Source organism: Staurois parvus, unplaced genomic scaffold (genome assembly GCF_062004578.1).
Source record: "Staurois parvus isolate SC_StPar_1 unplaced genomic scaffold, SC_StPar_1.0 ptg000498l, whole genome shotgun sequence".
In the NCBI taxonomy this organism is placed as follows: Eukaryota; Metazoa; Chordata; class Amphibia; order Anura; family Ranidae; genus Staurois; species Staurois parvus.
The window spans coordinates 5,910,318-5,931,203 of record NW_028318294.1 but is presented as its reverse complement, the minus strand read 5'-3'; the positions used below and the strand labels follow the sequence as shown (position 1 = coordinate 5,931,203).

The 20,886-nt window shown below is 42.3% G+C and overlaps 1 protein-coding gene across 2 annotated transcripts in view; it reads right to left on the bottom strand.

Moving 5' to 3' along the window:
* Positions 1–4,311: 4,311 nt before the first annotated feature.
* Positions 4,312–20,886, bottom strand: part of LOC149452088 (uncharacterized) — a 102,614-nt gene continuing 86,039 nt past the window's right edge. For both annotated transcript variants that reach the window (XM_089689816.1, XM_089689815.1), the window contains 2 exons: positions 16,626–16,839; positions 4,312–5,055 (listed from right to left, as the gene is read on the bottom strand). In XM_089689816.1, coding sequence (XP_089545942.1) covers positions 4,877–5,055; positions 16,626–16,839 — 393 coding nt within the window. In that variant the 3' untranslated portion in view covers positions 4,312–4,876. The remainder of the gene's footprint in view (positions 5,056–16,625; positions 16,840–20,886) is intronic.

The window sequence follows — 20,886 nt, the reverse complement described above, 5'->3', positions numbered from 1 at the left end:
AGCGCAGCGCTTCTCGCGCATGCGCAGTAGGTACCAGGCTGTGAAGCTGCAAGTTATCACAGCCGGGTGCCCACACTGAAGATGCCGGCCTCCTGGAATACAGGATGGCCAGTGAAATGGGCTGTGGGGGACACACCACGGGTCCGACGGACAGGTAAGTGGCTGTTTTTTAAAAGTCAGCAGCTACAGTTTTTGTAGCTGCTGACTTTTATTTTTTGACAGGGTGAGTGGAACTCGGTTTTAAGTTAACAACACCCCAAAAGTGGTCCGCAAAACGCAGTGCAATGTGCAGAATCGGATCGCATAGGTGTGAATATCCATGCGATCCGACCCAAAAAAGGGTCCTGCATGCGCGGGTGCGGTGCGATTAGAGCCATACAAAATGTATGCGTTCGGGCTGCATTCCGGGGGTTGGGGACCTCTGCTGTAGTAGACACCGCTACTCCAGTCATCTCCACTAGCTTGCAGGTCCCATGCAGAACAGCTGCCCTTCGGCATTCTTAATACAGGAGCAGGGGTGGACTGACAACTCATGGGGCCCCCGGGCAATAGGGGATCATGGGGCCCCTGTGTCCTTGCCCAAACTCAAAAAAGCCTATGAAAAAGGTACCAGGGGCATCTCATGGGGCCCCCTACTGACCCCGGGCCCTCGGGAAGTGCCCGAGTTTCCAAATGGTCAGTCCGCCCCTGTACAGGAGGTTGGTTCTGGGAAAGGCACCATTCAAACGGTTCTAAACTCCTATCCGCAAGCTCTTTTTCAGCCCATGTGCATGTAGCACACTTGATTGGCTCCTAGTGATTCCTCTCCCTTTCCCAGTCTAACAAAAAGTCTTATTCCGGTACTCACTGTATTTGTATTTAAAGCTGCAATTAATTATTTTGTAATGTCTATATAACTTCAATCATTTGTGTTACTTTATATGTGAGCATTTTTATATTTTAAAAGAACATTTTCTTAGAGAAGAGTAAATATACAGTTATAGTTGGTAGTAGTAAGTCACATTTATGTGGACTCTAATGAGTGTCAGGAACATACCCCAACCTTTGTAGCCACAAGGGCAACTCAATCCTCTTAATTCAATTATCATAGAATGTGTCAAGGAAGATATTCAAGACTGTCAAAGGAGGCGTAAAAGTTTGTAAAACCAACACATAATCCTCTCCTAGGTTGGCAATATGTCTGGGGAATGTGTTAATTGTTCTATTCACATGGCTGAAGGTGTGAATTGTCTTCAAATTGCCAGGGTAGAAATAGTAAAACGTGATATACATGGGTGACAGATGGTGTCAAAAACTAGGTTCACAATTAACTATTATCACATGGTGTCTGTGGAATTGATCTTATTGTGGTTGTTGGGTGAAAAAAGGAATTTTCTTCACCGTTAAGGCAAAGTTAGCCAAAGAACATTCGTTATGTCCTCCTACGGATTACAAATTCCTTAGATTTCAAGTGGCATAACTTAAAAGTTGTGTCTGTTTTCAGACTAGTTAACTATGTTATTATGGAAGGATGAACACATGGCTGAGAACTGAGAAACCTCAGTAATAGAATGTGTTTATTCTAAAAATCAATGTAATTTGCTAATGCTCTATGTCTACTGGCATTATGTCTAAAAAAGCAGAACAAAAATAGAGCTGTATGTGGACCAGCCAAAATAAAGTCCCAGGTGTCAACATCTGTCTGTGTAACATGTTCCAGCTCTCCCAAAGTTACAATCATCTGCTATGTGGCCTTGGCCCATTGCAAGTACAAGTCCTTCGCTTTGGTCTACAAATGAATAACTTAATTCTATCCCATATTACTATTTTAAAGGGCAGTCATATTCACAATCCTTTATTTAAAGTGACTAAGTCAATTTCTACTCTAATATAGATCATCTTTATACAGTGAAGGAAATAAGTATTTGATCCCCTGCTGATTTTGCCTGTGGTCCCAGCTGCCTGGAGATCATTGACAAGATCCTCACATGTAGTTCTGGGATGATTCCTCACTGTTCTCATGATCATTGACACTCCACGAGGTGAGATCTTGCATGGTGGACCAGAACCCAGAGAGACTGACAGTTGTTTTGTGTTTCTTCCATTTGCGAATGATTGCACCAACTGTTGTCACCTTCTCACCAAGCTGCTTGGCGACAGTTTGGTAGCCCAGTCCAGCCTTGTGTAGGTCTACAACCTTGTCCATGACATCCTTGGACAGCTCTTTGGTCTTTTCCATGGTGGAGAGTTTGGAATCTGATTGTTTGATTGCTCCTGTGGACAGGTGTCTTTTACACAGGTAAAAAAATGAGATTAGCAAAACTGCCTTTAAGAGACAGCTTCTAATCTCAGCTTGTTACCTGTATGAAAGACACCTGGTAGCCAGAAATCCTGCTGAATGATAGGGGATCAAATACTCATTTCCCTCATGAACCTGCAAATCAGTGCATAATTTGGTAGACATGCATTTCTATCAAATTTTTTGTTGCTATTCTGTCTCTCAGTGTTACAATACACATACCATTCGATTTTTAGACTGATCATTTCTTTGTGAGTGGGCAAACATTCAAAATCAGCAGGGGATCAAATACTTATGTCCTTCACTGTAGAATAGGGTTTCTCAACCAGGGTTCCTCCAGAGGTTAGTAGGGGTTCCTTGAGCAGTGAGCAATTTCTGCCTTTCAGATAAGTTCCCACTGACACCATTGATCTTTTTTAGCTATCTGCAAGGGGAGTAATTATTCCCAAAGACCACAAATGTAAGGAGCATTCTTCCCACTGACCAGATATTAATGTATCATGAGTTGTAGATATAGTCATTTTTAGCAGGGGTTTCCTAGGACCAGAAAGATATTTCAACGATTCCTCTGTGTTGAAGAGGTTGAGAAAGGCAGTTATAGAGTACCAGAACGTGGCAGAGCTGTCTAAGTGAGTTATCTGGATTAGAAAACTACTTGAACATAAATTTTCACTTTTTTTTTTTGGCACATAGCGGTTTGACCAAATTTGACCAGCTCTCCATTTAAAAAGAATTACCTTTCATTCGCTTCTCAGCTTGCTTCTCAGTGGAAAAGAATATCCAGTACCTCCGGGTATAGGATGACCCATTCCACTTCCTCCCTTGTGACTACACTGGTGCAGGGGCGGACTGACCATTTGGAAACTCGGGCACTGCCCAAGGGCCCGGGGTCAGTAGGAGGCCCCATGAGATGCCCCTGGTACATTTTTCATAGGCTTTTTTGAGTTTGGGCAAGGACACAGGGGCCCCATGATCCCCTATTGCCTGGGGGCTCCATGAGTTCTCAGTCTGCCCCTGCACTGGTGCTTAGTGATTGGTCGATCCGGTACCAGCAATGCCAAATAGGGATGGGGAGAGAACTTTCAGTCCTATGAAAGCTCTGTCTGGGATCATCTTGAAGTTCACGTGGGGCTTGCTGTCCTCACTCCCACCATGAATTGATTTACATTACCTGGTAAAGTTATGAGGTGGTCAGGTGGAAAACATTGCCAAGAGCATGCTGCAGGCAAAAAATGGAAAGCAGGCAAGCCACACTATACACTTTAAGGCCTGTTTCACATGAGGCAGGCTCCGTTTAGATCAGTAGGAGATCCAGGGACGGACTGACAAATCAGGGGGCCCCCAGGCAATAGAGGATCATGGGGCCCCTGTGTCCTTGCCCAAACTCACAAAAGCCTATGAAAAAGGTACCAGGTGCATCTCATGGGGCCCCCTACTGACTCCGGGCCCTTGGGCAGTGCCCGAGTTTCCAAATGGTCAGTCCGCCCCTGAGGAGATCTGTCCATTGATCCCCTGCTAATTGGAGCAGAGTGGGTGGATGACATGTCCATGTCCGTTCAGACCAACATGGACAGAGCCCTCTCTGCTCTATGGGTGGTTGAGTATAAATGGACTTTGTTGTTTGTTTACACCCAACTGCCCTCTGATCTGATCCACCTAGACAGATCTTTTTTTTTCGCAAACTGGATTGGATTGGAGATAGGAGTCTGTTTATACTCCCTGGTCCAGGGGGTGAATGGAGGGTCCGATCACGTCCTATAAAACTGACAGGTAGACCTTTCATGTGAAAGGGGCCTAAGAGGGGAAAAACATGGCCTTTTTTTGAGAGAGCTCTGATTTACAAACTCTACTGGGTCCTATAAAGTCTACAAGGAGGGTGTATTTATCTCAAGTGTAATTTAGAATACAACAGATTGTAGCCACTTATACTAATCATGCATACTTGAAGTGCACTTTATATAAATTATCCTGTAGTGACTTGCTACACAAAAGTACCTTAGTACATGCAAGTAAAAATAACAACATTAGCAAAATGAAAACATAAAAAAACTTTATTCGTATTGAAAAAAAACCAACAAAATAAAATCAAACATGGTTGTCTTTTCAAAACCGGTTTAGCCCTTTGCAAGTATTATTGTTTTCATTTCTTCTGTAACCCTTCATCCAGTTTTATCAGCATGTGAAGGCAGCCATTTTGTATAAGTAGTGATACTGGATCAACTATGATGGTACAAATACTGTATGTCCATCAAATAGCAGGTAATTGGCTTACCCACACACTTTGGGGTTTATTTATAAAAATATGCTTTTCATCCTGTAAAACTATATGTATTCATTCAGTGTGAACGGGGGAAAAAAGGTAATCTTGGGATATCTTCTCTCCTGATTGAATGTTTTTTTTTCATACAGAATACAGTGATTTAGGAAAATACTGTATTACAGCCACTAGATGGAGCTGATGATCATAGGAAATATTTATTACCATCATAGTCCTAAAGACTACTGGCTGCTTCAAATCATAAAAGGGCTGCCTCCAGTGTTCCTTGGTAAAATGATGCATATTGACCTTTACAGTCGTGGTTGGATTTGTGCACTTGGTTATTCAAATACTGAAGCAGCCAGTCCACTGAATTTGACGTCTTCTACCACTTGCTTGGAGTGCTTTATTTTAGCTGACAGGGCTTCAAACACATCCCTTTGGTCCACAGCTATAGCCACTTTGTAAATAAACTCTTCTGAGGATTCCAGGCCTCGTAGACCTAGGTTAACGCCACAACCTGTAACAAGGTAGAAGATACATCTTAGCAACAAATGAAAATACATTCTACACATATTCACTGGAAATACCCCACCTGCTTAGATACATGACTACTGCCAAGGAGGAAGAAATGGGCAACCTGGAAAACAAAGGCCAGCTCCAAGGAGTTAGAGAGGTCCACTTTAAATTTTTACAGGCTATGGAAATGTAACCATATATTATTATTGTACAGAATACCTTCATGGATATTTTATGGAGATTTCCTTTTACTCCCTGTCCTGAAAATGCAACACACAGTAAGATGTTGTCTCTCCAAAGTGAAAGAAATTCCAATCTTAGTTGCCCCTGGAACATTTTCCCAAATGGAAAATTTCCCCTCACTAGTTCTGTTGACAACTCTAAAATTCTGTATGTCTCCCCCTTTTCTGTCTCAGTAATAATGGTTGCCAGGTGGATTAAAGGGGTAAATCTACCAAGCTAGGACACAGATGGCAATATAAACTTGACCTTGAGGATCTAACCCTTCAGAATTTTTTCCCATGAGCCTTTGTTATTGTAAACCTGCTGCTATGGCTGAACTTATCTTCACTCATAGCTCCAATGTTTTACATAGACTGGTTGTCGATATTTGAGATTTTTAGCTATGGTCAAAATCTGGTATTGCAGGGCCAGCATAAAATACAACGGTTCTTAGTAGAAACCTCTGTGTTTATGGTGACTTTGTCACTAAAACTGAAAGTGTAAATAAAAGCTCCCCCTTACGTTTCTTGCTGTCCACATTGAAGAGAGCACTCTTCAGAAACTGACACTTCCAGGAGTGTCAATTTCTATATACTAATATATGAAAAGAAATCTGGTCTACTGAAAAATCTTCAGTGGTGATAGATACTGAATCCAAAGCCCATGGAGATCAATTGGTGCAAAGAAAAAGTGTTCACTCCACCACCCTGCGCTCAAAAGGACAAACTCTCACCTCCTTAGTTGGGTCTTCAGATTATAAAAGTTCGGATAGTCAAGTTCCTCTTTAATTATCTGGGTAAGGTACACTGGAGGATTCAATGTCTTCCCTTCAAAAAGCCAACTTGGGGAAATTATACAGCATTGCAACTCAGGAATAAAAAAAAACAGGACATGGTGCTCTCTGTACATCACTTTAAAACCAAATTATTTCTTTAAAAACTCAATCACATTAAAATCCAATAAAAACACTTCAGTGACAGTACAAATGAGAAGGGGTATTCCCCACAGCTCACCAATCAGAGTGACAGCTCAGGATTCATGCAGCAAAGCCTGAACAGACAGGGAGTAGTAGACACAAGCACATTTTGAACTCAAAGCAACATTGCTTATATGAACTAAAAATAAATATACACTATATTGCCAATAGTATTGGGACACCTGCCTTTACACGCACATGAACTACAATAGCATCCCAGTCTTAGTCCATAGAGTTCAATATTGAGTTAGCCCACCCTTTGCAGCTATAACAGCGTCAATCCTTCTGGGAAGGCCGTCTACATTCTTCCAGAAGCGCATTTGTGAGGTCAGGCAAGGCCTGGCTCCCAGTCTCTGTTCTAATTCATCCCAAAGGTGTTCTATTGGGGTGCAGGCCCGTCAAGTTCCTCCACCCCAAAATCACTCATCCATGCCTTTATGGACCTTGCTTTGTGCACTGGTGCGCAGTCATGTTGGAACAGGAAGAAGCCATCCCCAAACTGTTCCCACAAAGTTGGGAGCATGAAATTGTCCAAAATGTCTTGTATGCTGATGCCTTAAGAGTTTCCTTCACTGGAACTAAGGGGCCAAGCCCAACCCCTGAAAAACAACCCCACACCATAACCCCCCTCCACCAAACTTTACACTTGGCACAGTGCAGTCAGGCAAGCATCATTCTCCTGGCAACTGCCAAACCCAGACACGTCCACTGGACTGCTAGACAGAGAAGCGTGATTCGTCACTACAGAGAAAACGTTCCACTGCTGTAGAGTTCAGTGGCGGCATGCTTTACACCACTGCATCTGATGCCTTGCATTGCACTTGGTGATGTAAGGCTTGGATGCAGCTGCTCATCCATGGAAACCCATTCCATAAAGCTCTCTACGCACTGTTGTTGTGCTAATCTGAAGGCCACATGAAGTTTGAAGGTCTTTAGCTATTGACTCTGCAGACGGTTGGCGACTTCTGCGCACTGTACGCTTCAGCATGAGCTGACCCTGCTCTGGCCTATCACTTGCTGACTGAGTTGCTGTTGTTCCCAGTTGCTTCCACTTTGTTATAATACCACTGACAACTGACTGTGGAATATTCAGTAGCAAGGAGATTTCACGGTTGGACTTATTGCACAGGTGACAACCTATCACGGTACCACGCTTGAATTCACTGAGCTCCTGAGAGCGACCCATTCTTTCACAAATGTTTGTAGAAGCAGTCTGCATGCCCAGGTGCTTGATTTTATACACCTGAGGCCATGGAGGGGATTGGAACACCTGAATCCAATGATTTGAAGGGTTGGCCCAATACTTTTGGCAATATAGTGTATATACGTATGTACATACAAACACATACACACTTAAGCCACTACTGCTAAACACAAGGATTAGGGTGCTGCATTTGGGACCCATTCCAATTATTATTAAAAAAACAAGCCCTGTCTGATATGGGATTTCCAGAATTGGAAATTCCTTTAAAGCCTAATTGAGTGCTCATTTTAAATCACCTAAATGCATTCTTTCTGCATTAAAAGAAATGGTGTACAAAAGTATTACTGTTGTTTTCTTTCTAAAAAAGGAAAACTGTGCATTCCTGGTAAGTAATTTGCGCCGGTGCATGTAAATATGCATAAATATACACAGATGTGTACATATGAGCCAAATATTCATGGATTTTGCCTAGGAATGTAATGTGTGCACAAATGCATATATATGTGCAAAACAAATGCCTGAAATAACGTGCAGAAATGCTGATGCTCAAACATCAGTACCATGTGCAAGAGGCCTTCTATAAGTTTTCAGTAGCTGAATTAAAGCGGAGTTCCACCCAAAAGTAGAATCTCTGCTTGTATGCCTCCTCCCCCCCTCCATTGCCATATTTGACACCTTTTGGGGGGGAGTGGGTACCTGGTTTTGACAGGTTTCAGACCGCTGGAAGTTCGGCCCCCTCCCTCCCTCCCGCAGTCTCCTGGGAACTTTCTCATGTTCCAGAAGACTGCCGGACCAATCAGGATGTGCAGCGCGACTCGCGCATGCATGGTGGGCACTCGGCTGTGAAGCCGCAAGCTGTCACAGCCTTATGTCCACAGTTGAGGTGCCGGTGCCATGGAGGAGAGAAGGGGAGAAGGGGCAGCGTGGGTGAGAACATCGCTGGACCCCAGGACAGGTAACTGCTAACCAGGGGCGGACTGACCATTTGAAAACTCGGGCACTGCCCGAGGGCCAGGGGTCAGTAGTGGGTCCCATGAGATGCCCCTGGTACCTTTTTCATAGGCTTTTTTGAGTTTGATCAAGGACACAGGGGCCACATGATCCCCTATTGCCCAGGGGCCCCATGAGTTGTCAGTCCACCCCTGCTGCTAACTTTTAATAAACACAAAAACGGCTGGAACTCCACTTTAAGGATGCGTTTCTTGGTTATATGACATGCAGAGTTGCATATCTTATTTCAGCCAGAAGGGGGAGCTGTGCAACACCACATTCATTGTTTAAATTTAATACAATTGCCAAGACAAATTTAGACTTCACAAAGATTAGATTCTTAGCTCGCCAGCGGAAACTACAAACTCATAATACAGGATTGCAATCCATAAAGCTGTAAATTGACCAGCAACCCTGGTTTCCTGAAATGCTTAGTTTAGACAAAGTTTATTGATCTGAATGACTTATGCCGTTTGAGAAGGAAAGTGCTTTGGAAAGTACCATAATAAAAGGCAAAGGGTTTGATGGTTAGTAATATTTAGCAATAAAAGCTTCTTTATCAATTTATTTTTATGTTACAGCTGCTGGACTTATTTAAAGGGGACACTGCACCATCTAACACGATTTGCACAGTATATTTTTCCATACCGTATCTACATAGCTGCACAGAGCTTCTATTTGCACAAAAAACAGACTTTACATTTAGAAAAAAATGCTATTAAAATAAAAATGGACTGCTGAGTCTATTTGTTAAGTGTTTTGGTGGAATGCTGAGCGAAAAGAGGAACGCTGGCCTGTCCATGTCAAAAGCAATGGAAGAAGCTCTGATCCACAGATTGAAGGGTTATAAAAGGCTATACTTAGAATGAAGTTTATTGATTGGATGCAGTAGTCAATGCATTTCGGGGACCTAAAACATCCATTTAATCAGGGCTCCAGATGTTGCGTCAGTCTTCTTGTTATAACACACTCAGGATCACTTTTCACCAACCTTCTCTAGGAATTTTTGTTTTCAGTCGTACCCATGTCACCTAAACACAAACTCAGTCTCTGCACATTGCATGTAGTCCAACACTCAGGCTACTTCAACCAATGAAAAAAATCCTATCTGAATATAACCCTATTGTGTGGCACTTCAGTCTCTGTGTAGGCAGGTGCAGTCTGCTCTCCCCACTGTAGGTGGCGCTTAAGTGGATATACAGTAGGGAAAGGAAATCTTGGGGGAACTTCATTCCTTTATGATTTCCTATGTCCACTCGGGAGCAGCTGTTTTATTGGATGCTGGCCCTCTCATGACCTCTGAGGCCATCTTGGGTGATTTTGTGTGCATTTGCAAAGTGGCTAGTGTAGGGACAGGCTACCCATCTGTCAGGAAAACTGCTTAGTGGTAGCGAAAGGTTTCTAGAGGAGCAGGGAAAGTGCAGCGACTACATCTACCTTCTTGGAGCAGCACCCCCCATTGGGGTTGGATCGGCCAGGCCGCATGTCCACCCCTCTCTGCAGACACTGCATTATTTAAGTCGCAGGACTACCAGTGTGAGTTGTGTATGCGGTGGTACCGGATGGCTGGACTCACCCGCCGGGCCTGATTGTACCTGTCTGGAACATATTCAATATATCTAGTTCACCCCATTCCACCTCTGTGTGTTCTCTCCGCTGCCACACCATGCTGCATCTTGCTCACATCTGGATCAGAGTTTTGCCTAAACAACCCTGGAATACAGTGGTGACCCCCTGGTTTGTGGAAGCAGCCTACCTACCAACTGTATGCTTCACAGGGATCATATTAACATAACAGTGACAGCAATTGGAACACATGCCCAGGGGCGGACTGACCACTTGGAAACTCGGGCACTGCCCGAGGGCCCGGGGTCAGTAGGGGGCCCCACGAGATGCCCCTGGTACCTTTTCATAGGCTTTTTTAGTTTGGGCAAGGACACAGGGGCCCCATGATCCCCTATTGCCCGGGGGCCCCATGAGTTGTCAGTCCGCCCCTGCACATGCCTATCAGCTACTTCTACTTGTAGGCTTTATCCCTAGAGCAAAGGCAAAAGGACTGGATCTCATGTAATTGTCCAAAAGCTTTTAATAAATCAGCTGGCTGCAAACAGTTCAGGACACAGAATGGGAGCACAATGGGCAGAGTAAGAATTAAAAGGGTCAGTCCAGCCAAAATAAATATTTGGATGCAGGTGGTACCTGATGGGCTGAGTCAGCTTCTGGTTTCTTATATGTCTCAGATACCTAAGCCTTCTCTATAATATAAAGTAAACCGGGATCCCCTCATGGGCGTTACGGATAGCGTCTCAGAAACTGTTGAAGCCAAAGACAGTCTGGCAATCAGCGATACATATAATCCAATGAGATCACCAAACATCTAAGAGTCCAAGGTAATTGATTCATAGCAGAATAGATCTCACACACATACTCCCCCTTCATCAGTGCTTAAGAATTTTGACTGTGCTTTTATGGACTTGGATGAGAAGTTACCAAATAAATCTGCATTCTGATTTACTGCTTGGAACAGTTTCAGGAGGACAGGTTACACCGGTGTTAATGAATACAACAATGCAATCAAAATTCTTAAGCCTTTATAAAGGATGAGTGTGTTTGGCCCCTGAATTTATACTGCTGTAGCATTTCTCTTGTAAGGGCCAGTGGATTTGTTTGGGTCCGCCCTATGCGCTGCATGGCCAGTCAACATGCATTTTCCACACTTGGGCTCTCAGAGTCAGTAAAACAGTCCTTGAGCTGGTTTTTAGTTTTTATTAAGGGGTTAACAACTTGGATGGGGTCTAGGGGTATATGGGATGCCCAAGGAACTGTAGAACTTGAGGGCAAACTTCTTAGCAACTATGTACAAAAAATGTGGACTGGCAAACATCTAGCACTGTCATTTTTTCTTGGCGTACCTCCTCAGACTCCAGATGAATCCTCCTCTTTGCCCAACTGTGCTGAGGGTATCCCTGAGCAAGGGGGTCCCAAGAGCTTACAATAGTCAGTCCCAGGTGAAGACTAGTTAGGTATTACACCTGACTGCCCTCTCCATTTATCCAGCCCAGGGGGTGTAGGAGTACTCACAATGTCCTGTCAGCATGGTGGGTTGGCAGCTGCTTTCAGGCCTTTCGATGAGCTGGTTCCTTCCCTGCCAACAGGTTGTCCTCCCAAGGAGACGTTGAGGCATTAGAGATCCTACCATCCAGCAACCAGCCTGTAGGTAGGTCCATCAGTCCATCTTCCACCCGACTCCCCTCTCTCCCCAGGCTCTGTCATATTTGAGGGTTGCCCTGGTCACCATGCCCAGCCTCCTGCCAGGGGATTGGCCAGGGTCCCTCAAACATGCATATCTGGGCTTCCTCCCCTCCTCCTCCACTGTTCCAGACAGTTCTCATGTTTCTGGAATGGTAGGAGGGCTCCAGAAGCCCTAACCTGTAGAACCACCCAGCCTGTCCTGAGGTGAACTCTTGCCTCACTCCCTTGCAGACTCATCCCAGACTGCTACTGAGCCTCTATCTAAAAAAGCAACAACATGCCTAGTTAACCTGGAGGGCGGTACACTGCTATTAATCAATTTTATCATTAACTTACCTTAAACCCTTGGACATTTGGTTCTCATATTGGATTGTAAATATGGGGATTCTCAAGTTTGGGTTCTTTCCCTGTTCCTGAAGGTGGTCCCCATTTTATGGAGTGCTGCCGAACCAGAGCCAATGTTCCCAGTGACAATTTCAGTGACCTTTAGAAAATCTGAATCCCGTGCCCCATTTGTTCTTGTGATTAACTAGCAATGACAACCGCTATATTTCTCCCAGTTCTTTTTTCCTTTCAGTGTTGCAGTAATATATCAAAGTTCAAATTTAAGGCAAAGAAAAGTATCCAAAGAAAGGCAACCAAAAGCTAACACTGAATTCTAATTTGAATACAGCAATCTGAAATCTTCTGGATCTGACACTAAAAACCTGACATAACATACTGGCAGAGCAGTTGGTAGTTTACAGCCTAGAGGAAAAGTTAAAAAAATAGAGATGGCCCTGTACTTACTTATATACGTCTCAGAATATAGTTATATCCATCATACCTGTAGAGTTCTCATTACAACTGTACTTATTAGAAATTATAATGAAAAATAATGCAATGTAGTGAGGCACAGAACAAGCCTACGAAAGCTAACACAAATATGAGGTTGACATCCACTTTGTTGGGGATTTATTATTTGTGCATCTGAGATTAAGGCACCAAAGAAGAATTAAAGGATAAGTTCACCTTTCATAACATGTTACATGTTACACCCATATTCAGGGCGTAGCATGTAACATGTTACGATCAGACTGGCCTCCGCTTCCCCCCCCCTCCTCCGGCTTTAACAGCTAGCGGGGGATCTTCTCCACCCTTGCTAGCTGTCAAATTTTAAAAAAACACGCCCGGGCGGGGCTCTGCCCACCTGTCCATGTCACTCATTTACTGTCCTTAGTGGCTGTCGGCTTGTAGTCCTCAATGAACTACCACGGAGCTGCCAAAATTAATAAATGCACATATTTTTACCTGCAAAAAAATTTGCATTTATTATTTTTTACTAAAAGACAAACCTATCCTTTAATTGTCCAGGTATAAATGTATTCCAATATGAATAAGAATAATGGATGGAGCCAACACATTTTGGAGACCTCAAAATATAGAAAGTGATGTGTATTGAAAAAAAAAATGTTTAAATATAGTTTTTTTGTGAGAAGACAACTGTCAGAAGCTGGTTGGTGCATTATGGGAGCTGTAAAGACATACTACTAACTAATATCACATCCTAAAAAAATCCCAGCTACCTTGGACCTCCAACCTACCCAGTCCATCACAGAGATCACTAATAGTAAAAGTGATGATGGCAAGATACCAGGAGGGTTAACTTACTGTGTGGAGACAAATATGAGACATTTGAGGAGACAGGTGCTAAATAGGGGCAGAAATGATAAAACATCAGTAAACAGACAAGAGGACACGTCACAATAGTCTTTCTTCCAGGAACAGACACACCATTTGAGCAGACATCTCGATTTATTGGCCCATTCATATGAGCTGTTGGTTTGACTGGTGATTGAACTTACATCTGCTGTCAACTAGACCTTGACACTGCTCACTTCTAAGATAGGTGATAAATAATGCCCTGGCTGAGCTCCTGGTTCGTAATATCCAAGTGGTGCTAGGCAATCTCTCTCTCCGTCTGACACTGAGACATGCTGACATGCTGAATGTCTAAACACCACTTAGATGAGAAGTGGAGAAAATTATCAATGCCAGATAACAACTGCATATTATGAACCATGCAAACTTTTGGGGTATCGCAAAGGTTTATATATCTATGTATGTATGTATGTACAGTATGTATGTATCTACATTATCTATCTATCTATCTATCTATCTATCTATCTATCTATCTATCTATCTATCTATCTATCTATCTATCTATCTATCTTTCCATCTATGTAGGGCTTTTTTTCTCAGAGAATAACTCCCCTTTTGTCTACACCCCCCTACCACCATTTATTGGTTTCACCTCTACTCACCTCCCATTACCACCCCTTTTAAACTCTCCCAAGAACAATGGACCCCCACAACAAAATACTACCCCAGCAACATTAGATTCCCTGCAGCAACAACAGGTCTCTCAGCAACCAGCATTAATAGATCCTCCATCAGCCAGCAACAGAAGACCCTTCCCTCAACAGTAGATCCCTCTCAGCAACAATAGACCCAGCAACATAACCCTCTCATCCCCTGCACCCCTTGCCATTGCATACATTCAGTGCTGGAGGTGCCAGAACAGTGTTCCCCCATGTTCCCACTGAAAAGAAGCCTTGTATCTATCTATCTACAGTAACTTGCAATTGGTCAGCAGTTGAATAGGGGCCAAAAAAATGGGATGTGGAAGGGGTGGGGCTATTACGATCATGTAACTGACTGTAGCCCACCAGTGGCAGGCAATGATCAACGTATACTAGGTTCAGTTTGAGTGTGGAACAAGTGAAAATGGTATGGAATCTGGAGGGCAAAGATCTAAAAAGTCAAACATCTGGCAACCAATCTACAGGAGATGGTTACACTACAAGTGGGTTCAACAATGTACCTTATTAGAAAGTGGTTTCCATTAACTTTGGATGAATAATTGAGTCTGTATTCTGAATCTTTGATGGAACAGATTTACTTGAAGCTACTTATCACTAGTTAAAAAGCCAAAAAACATTGTTTTCTGCAAGGAAAACTGTTATTACCTGTCCAGACATACAGAAGGGACACATAGGGGTTTATTTACTAAAGCTGGAGAGTCCAAAATCAGACTCCCTTCTGCATAGAAACCAATCAGCTTCCAGGTTTCATTGCCAAAGCTTCATTGAACAAGCTGAGGTTAGAAGCTGATTGGTTTCTATGCAGAAAGGAGTCTGATTTTGGACTCTCCAGCTTTAGTAAATAAACCCCATAGCCTCTTCCTCTCCTATTAGAGATTGTGTCAGTAGCAGGAGCAATCCACAAGTGTGCAACTAGTGCTGGGCTTTCTCAGAATGCTCAGCAAATAATACAGTATGAAGTAACCATGTCTTAAAAATGCATTTGTAAAATAAGGGTGGACTTTCTATTTTCTATCTGTTTTATTTTAAGATATAGTTTCCCTTCTGATATCTGACAGTAGCTGTGACACAGACTGGTACCTATAATATTTTCAGGAAGTGGATCAATCCGGTATCCTTCACTCCCTCCTGTGAATTAGTGCTTAAGTACACCCCAAACCTTCATTTGGTCAATGACCTAAAATATATTAAAGTGGAACTCTAGATACAAAACATACAATGATAATACAATAAACATTTTAAACAGATATAGAAGGTGCTGCAAACCCACAATCATTTCTAGTATGGCACAGTCAGACATTAATTTATTCACTCAAGCTGGCCACACACTAGAATAATTTTGTTCAAAAATGTTTGTTTCGGGAAATGAGTGTATTTAATGAAGACTGTGGTATCTCTGTTCCCTGCATATTTAGACTTCCAAGATCAAAGAAAACTCTTAGCAATTGATTTTTTTTTCTGTCTGCCAGAGGCAGCAAGGGGGGTGTTCCAGTATCACCAGCAGGTATGTTCCAGGATCACCAGGTTACAGAAAAAGGTTTGTGGGCTTGGATGGTGCAGTACAGTAATGCCTGAATAAATACCTGAACTTCTTAGTAGGTAGGCTATGCTCCCTGTATGGTTTTCATGGTTCCATTTGGTTGTGTACCTTTTTTTTTAATCAGATAGTAGTTTATTGAACTTTCAAACAGGGGCAGACTGACCATTCAAGCACTCGGGCACTGCCCAAGGGCCCGAGGTCAGTAGGAGGCCCCATGAAATGCCCCTGATACCTTTTATAGGCTTTTTTGGGTGTGCTTTGAGTGTGGGCAAGGACACAAGGGCCCCATGATCCCGTATTGCCCGGGGGCCCCATGAATTGTCAGTCCGCCCCTGCTTTCAAGCATACAGTGAAATGCAAATAACAGGAGAAAAAATTCCAGTGTATACAGCAAACCGCTTATTAAGAACAATGTACAATACAGGAAAAAAAGACATATGGACACTAATTTGGTTCATATAGAGTAATCAGTCCAACAAGTGGAGACCTCAGAAATTCCCTGCTCAAAGTACAATCTATCTCGACCTTGTCGCCCAGGGAAGTGTGTTTTTAACCTGGTCAGGTAAAAGGGATACAGCAATCAGTGTATCACCAGATCCAGGAGTGTGAGGGTCGGGGTAGCCAACTAGGGTTCCTATAGTATTTCAAACTTTGCTGGGCATCCACGATGCAGATATATAAGTCTATCACATCCTAAGGTTTTCCCCATAGCATGTATCTTCTACTTCTGGTTTGAGAGTCTCCGATTTCCAATACTGGAGAATCAGTTTGCAGGCCTGAAAGAGTGCTTTAGATAATCCCTCAATCTGATGTGGTAACAAGTTACAATCGTCAAGTATTTCTGAAATACACTGCTTCTGGTCTAGTTTTATAGCAGTTTGGAAAACTGAGTTGAGAGTGTCTACCACAAAATTCCAGGATATAACTTGGAGTAATGCCATAGCATGTGAATGAGTGCTCCACAATTTCTTTTACATTTGCTACATATTGGGGCTGTCTACCTTTAGAAAACAAAAAGACCTACCTGTATCAAAATTAAGAATCCGAGCAGCTTCTCCCTCTAAAGTGACCACAACATTGATGCCTTCAATGAAAGCAGATGTTACCCTCCTGTGTGAAAGCATGATCTCAAATAATCTGCGACTGCACTGCAGGTGAGCAAAGGATAAATCACTCATTCTGGGCTCAATGTCTGTTTTATAAACATTGAAGGACTGGTGAAAGATGTTCTTCATGACCTGTACATGGGAAAATTGAGAGCATGATTTTGGTAAACAAGAATACTGAACTCCACATCAAAGCAATTCGTAAAAGTATACCCTGAAAACATAAAAATTAGAGTATTGAAAAAATAACCATCAGGTATTTTTAGTAGATGCCAACATCCCTGGAATATATGTCTATACCAAAAAGAACCCCAATCATGGGGACTTTAAAGTGCCAATGATTGGAGTTCTTTTAGGTATAGCTAAAAATTAGAAAATAAAAATATAAACAAAATTTTAAATTTTCTTTTACTTTTACTTAAAATTTTCAATATAATAGTAAAACAATAGAGCGGGTGAATCTCCCTAACAGCTGCACAGACAGCAAAAAAAACCTGACAAGTGTTCTAATCAATCTCCATTCTATCCAAACCTAAAAAAACAACTTTATCAAGCTCTTTTTTTTAGATTTTTGTTTCCTTTTTGCAAGTATAGAGTTGCATTACTAAGTTTAAGAAAATGTAGGGTCACATATAGAGAACACTGTATTTTTTATATGAGTTGTCCCTTTCGAAGTTCTGGGCCCAGAGCCCATGGATGTTTTTGTAGCCTTGGATGTAGCCTTGGATGTAAAAATCTAAATTCTGCTTTGAGGTTAAATATACCAGTACCAAAAATAATTTCCGTAGATGACTACAAGGTGGAAGCAATATATTAATGAAGCGATAACAGCTTTAATGAAACTCTATCAGTTTCAGCATTATCAGCCCCATGATCCCAATGTATCCATATTTTCCCATAGCTATCTACTTATCTATTAAGGAACTGGTATTTGTTAACAGAAAGTTATGAGATATTTTCTCTGGCAATACAGGAGTTAATTGAGGAAGTGCAGTTGTGCCTCTTCTTTGGTAACTTGGTAACCAGATGAAAAGACAGGCTAGTGACTAGAAAGAGGCCTGTGACTCACCATTTGTAGGCACAATAATGAAGCTGCCGACAGCCCAGTGACTCATTACGCTAAAGCTAAAAAATTCAGAAAAATGACCTTTAAACGTTGTATGTCTTATTTATAAATATGTTTATAAATGGGAGGTTGCAATATACAGTAAAGCAACCTAGGCAACAGGTACAGTGAGACGGAAGGAAAAATGGAAGATGGATATGGAAGATACTAATTTTATTGTCATATGTTACTGTCTCTTTATGGAAGAGACCTATAAACATCATTCCTTTTGTTCAATGGACCATTGATTAAAATAAAAAGGATACTGGATGTCTCCACTTTGTATATACCCCAGTCTTTTTCTTTTTAAAGAACCTTCTCTCAAATAACATTCACTGTGGAGACTCCAAAGACATGGTCACCAACAAACATCACAGCCCAAACCAACATCAGCTAACTTGGACTTCCAACCTACCCAATCCTCCATGAAGTCCAATAAAAGTAAAACTGCTGATCCCAAGACAATGGAAGAGACCTATAAACATCATTCCTTTTGTTCAATGGGCCATTGATTAAAATAAACAGGATACTGGATGTCTCCACATTGTTTATACCCCAGTCTTTTTCTCCTAAAAAGCTAAAGAACCTTCTCTCAAATAACATTCACTGTGGAGACTCCAAAGACATGGTCACCAACAAACATCACAGCCCAAACCAACATCAGCTACCTTGGACTTCCAACCTAACCAATCCTCCATGAAGTCCAATAAAAGTAAAACTGCTGATCCCAAGACAATGGATGTGAAAACAATTATGAGAAATTTGAAGAGGCAGGTTCTGAATTGGAAGCAGTAATGATAAAACATCTTCCAGTTAGAAAGACAACGGACAAAGAAGGAACAAGCATAACATTTGTGTAGACTGCACACTGGGACTTATTGGTCCATGTATACTAGCTGTGGGGTTCTCAGGTGTTGTGACTTCTTTCTGCCTTCACGTAGACCTTAACACTGCTTACTGCTGAGATAGGTAAGAATTGGGTTTCTCATCAAGGGTTCATGGAATCCTAGGGTTCCTCCAGGGGTTGCTAGAGGTTCCTTGAGCAATTTCTGCCTCTCAGATAAGTTTCCACTGACACTATTGATCTTTTTAGCTATCTATAAGGGGGTAATTATAGCCCATGACCATGAGTGAAAGAAGCATTCTTCCCACTGATCATCACACTAATGTATCAAGAGTTGTAGATATAGTAATATTGGACAGGGATTCCCTTGGAGAAGAAACCTATTTCAAGAGTTCCTCTGTGTTGAAAAACTTGAGAAAGCCTGGGTTAGAAGTTGGAGGTACTCCTAATACTCTGGCTGTGCTCCTGGTTCATAATAACCGAGCAGTATTGGGGAATCTCTTTTAGTCCATGCCTGACACTGAAACATGCAGAATATATCTCCCATTTCCTCTTGATACTACTAGTAGACTAGAAATGAAAGTAGTGATAACACCCTGATTCCAGTTGCATATTACAACTATGTAAGCGTTTCGGATATCACAAAAGTTAATCATATCTATTGTAATAAATGGTATCACCATCCAGCCATTTGTAAAAGCAAGCAGTCTTTATTGTGTACTCAAAAACAATCCTTCAAAAAAACAAAACTGTCAGGTATAATAAGAATACTGAAAAACGTTGGTTCACCACCAGTACACCAATCTCCCACCAGGGTGTAGGGATCCTTTGCCTTGGGATGCTGTGAAGGTGGCCAGAGTTCAGCAAACAGTGTCTCAGTTGTCAGAAAGTTCACACTTACTAATAGCTGTAAACCACTCCACACTGCCTCACAGACACCTGCTGTCAGTTTCCTGTTCCTGTTGTGGACTTTACTGCAGATGAGTTGACCCTTTCAGGACAAAAGTCCCTGTAATCAGGATTGGAGGCAATTTCCCATTCAAAGTCTCTTCGATCCTCCAAATTCCAGCACCTAATTGAGGACTTACCAATCCTTAGAGCACTCAATCCTCTCTTCTCCGGGCAGACTGTGTGAGTGAGAACCCCTGAATACTCAGTAATGGTATTCATGTCATCTCCCTTAAAGGAAGCACAACTCAAATAGTGAGGAAATATGTCTCCCATCCAGGACTCATCCCTGGCATTCTATACTCTCTCTCTCTCTATCTATCTAGAGATCTGCTGCCCTCTGCTCTCTGAATTTGTAAATGCATGTAAATATATTATGTATGCACTTCCGGCCCCTGGATCATTGGCAGTGAAGTCCCAGAAGGAGAAAATGGAGAGAGAAAGTCTCATGACCTGTGCATGCTACTAAGTCTTAGACCAGAAGAGACCAATATGAAAGTATTCCTATAATTTAATAGTTTATCTGAAGCTGGTAAGTATATATTGAAATCTTGTGACAGAGTATCTCTGTCCTGTATTTCTTATTATCTCACATGCACAGTGCCAAATAGCTAGGTCTGTGCTACTGTATGTATGTGGTGGTCACCTTGCTGTATATTAGTAAGTGAACCTGTTTATTTCAACAGAGTTTATATACCGCTCTTGTGATTTTGGATATTACTAGGGAGGGACTAAAGTAGATGGGCTGACTCTAAGTTCCAGTGCCACACCACAGTTCCTGCTGGTGAGAAGCCCCATTCCAGGCTGATTGGACAATAGTTGGAGGATAACCCAGTGACCACTGATCTTGTCTTCAGGTCTCCGACACAAAGACAGACACTGCATCATCCTCATCGGCCCCTGAGACCAGACTTCGCTGCCACAACCATCTGGAAGCATCTCTGTTTATATATATATATATATATATATATATATATATATATATATATACACCCAGGTATACTGTATGTACACATATCCACCAGGACTCTTACTGTGCCCTTTTGCTGATAATACCTGTCAGTATATTGAAAGTATGTACTATTATTAATCTCTTCGTATGTAGAACCCTCCTAGGCAGCTAGGAGGAGCTAGATCACAAATTGTTAGACAGGGGTTGAGTAGCAGCCCAGGTGCAACAGTCAGAGCGGGGCAAATTGTGGTCATAGTGTAAAGGCTCTGCAGATCAGTTCTTTGAAACCCTCCCCCCCCCCCCACTAGAACTTTGCAAAGAGTTCTAGAA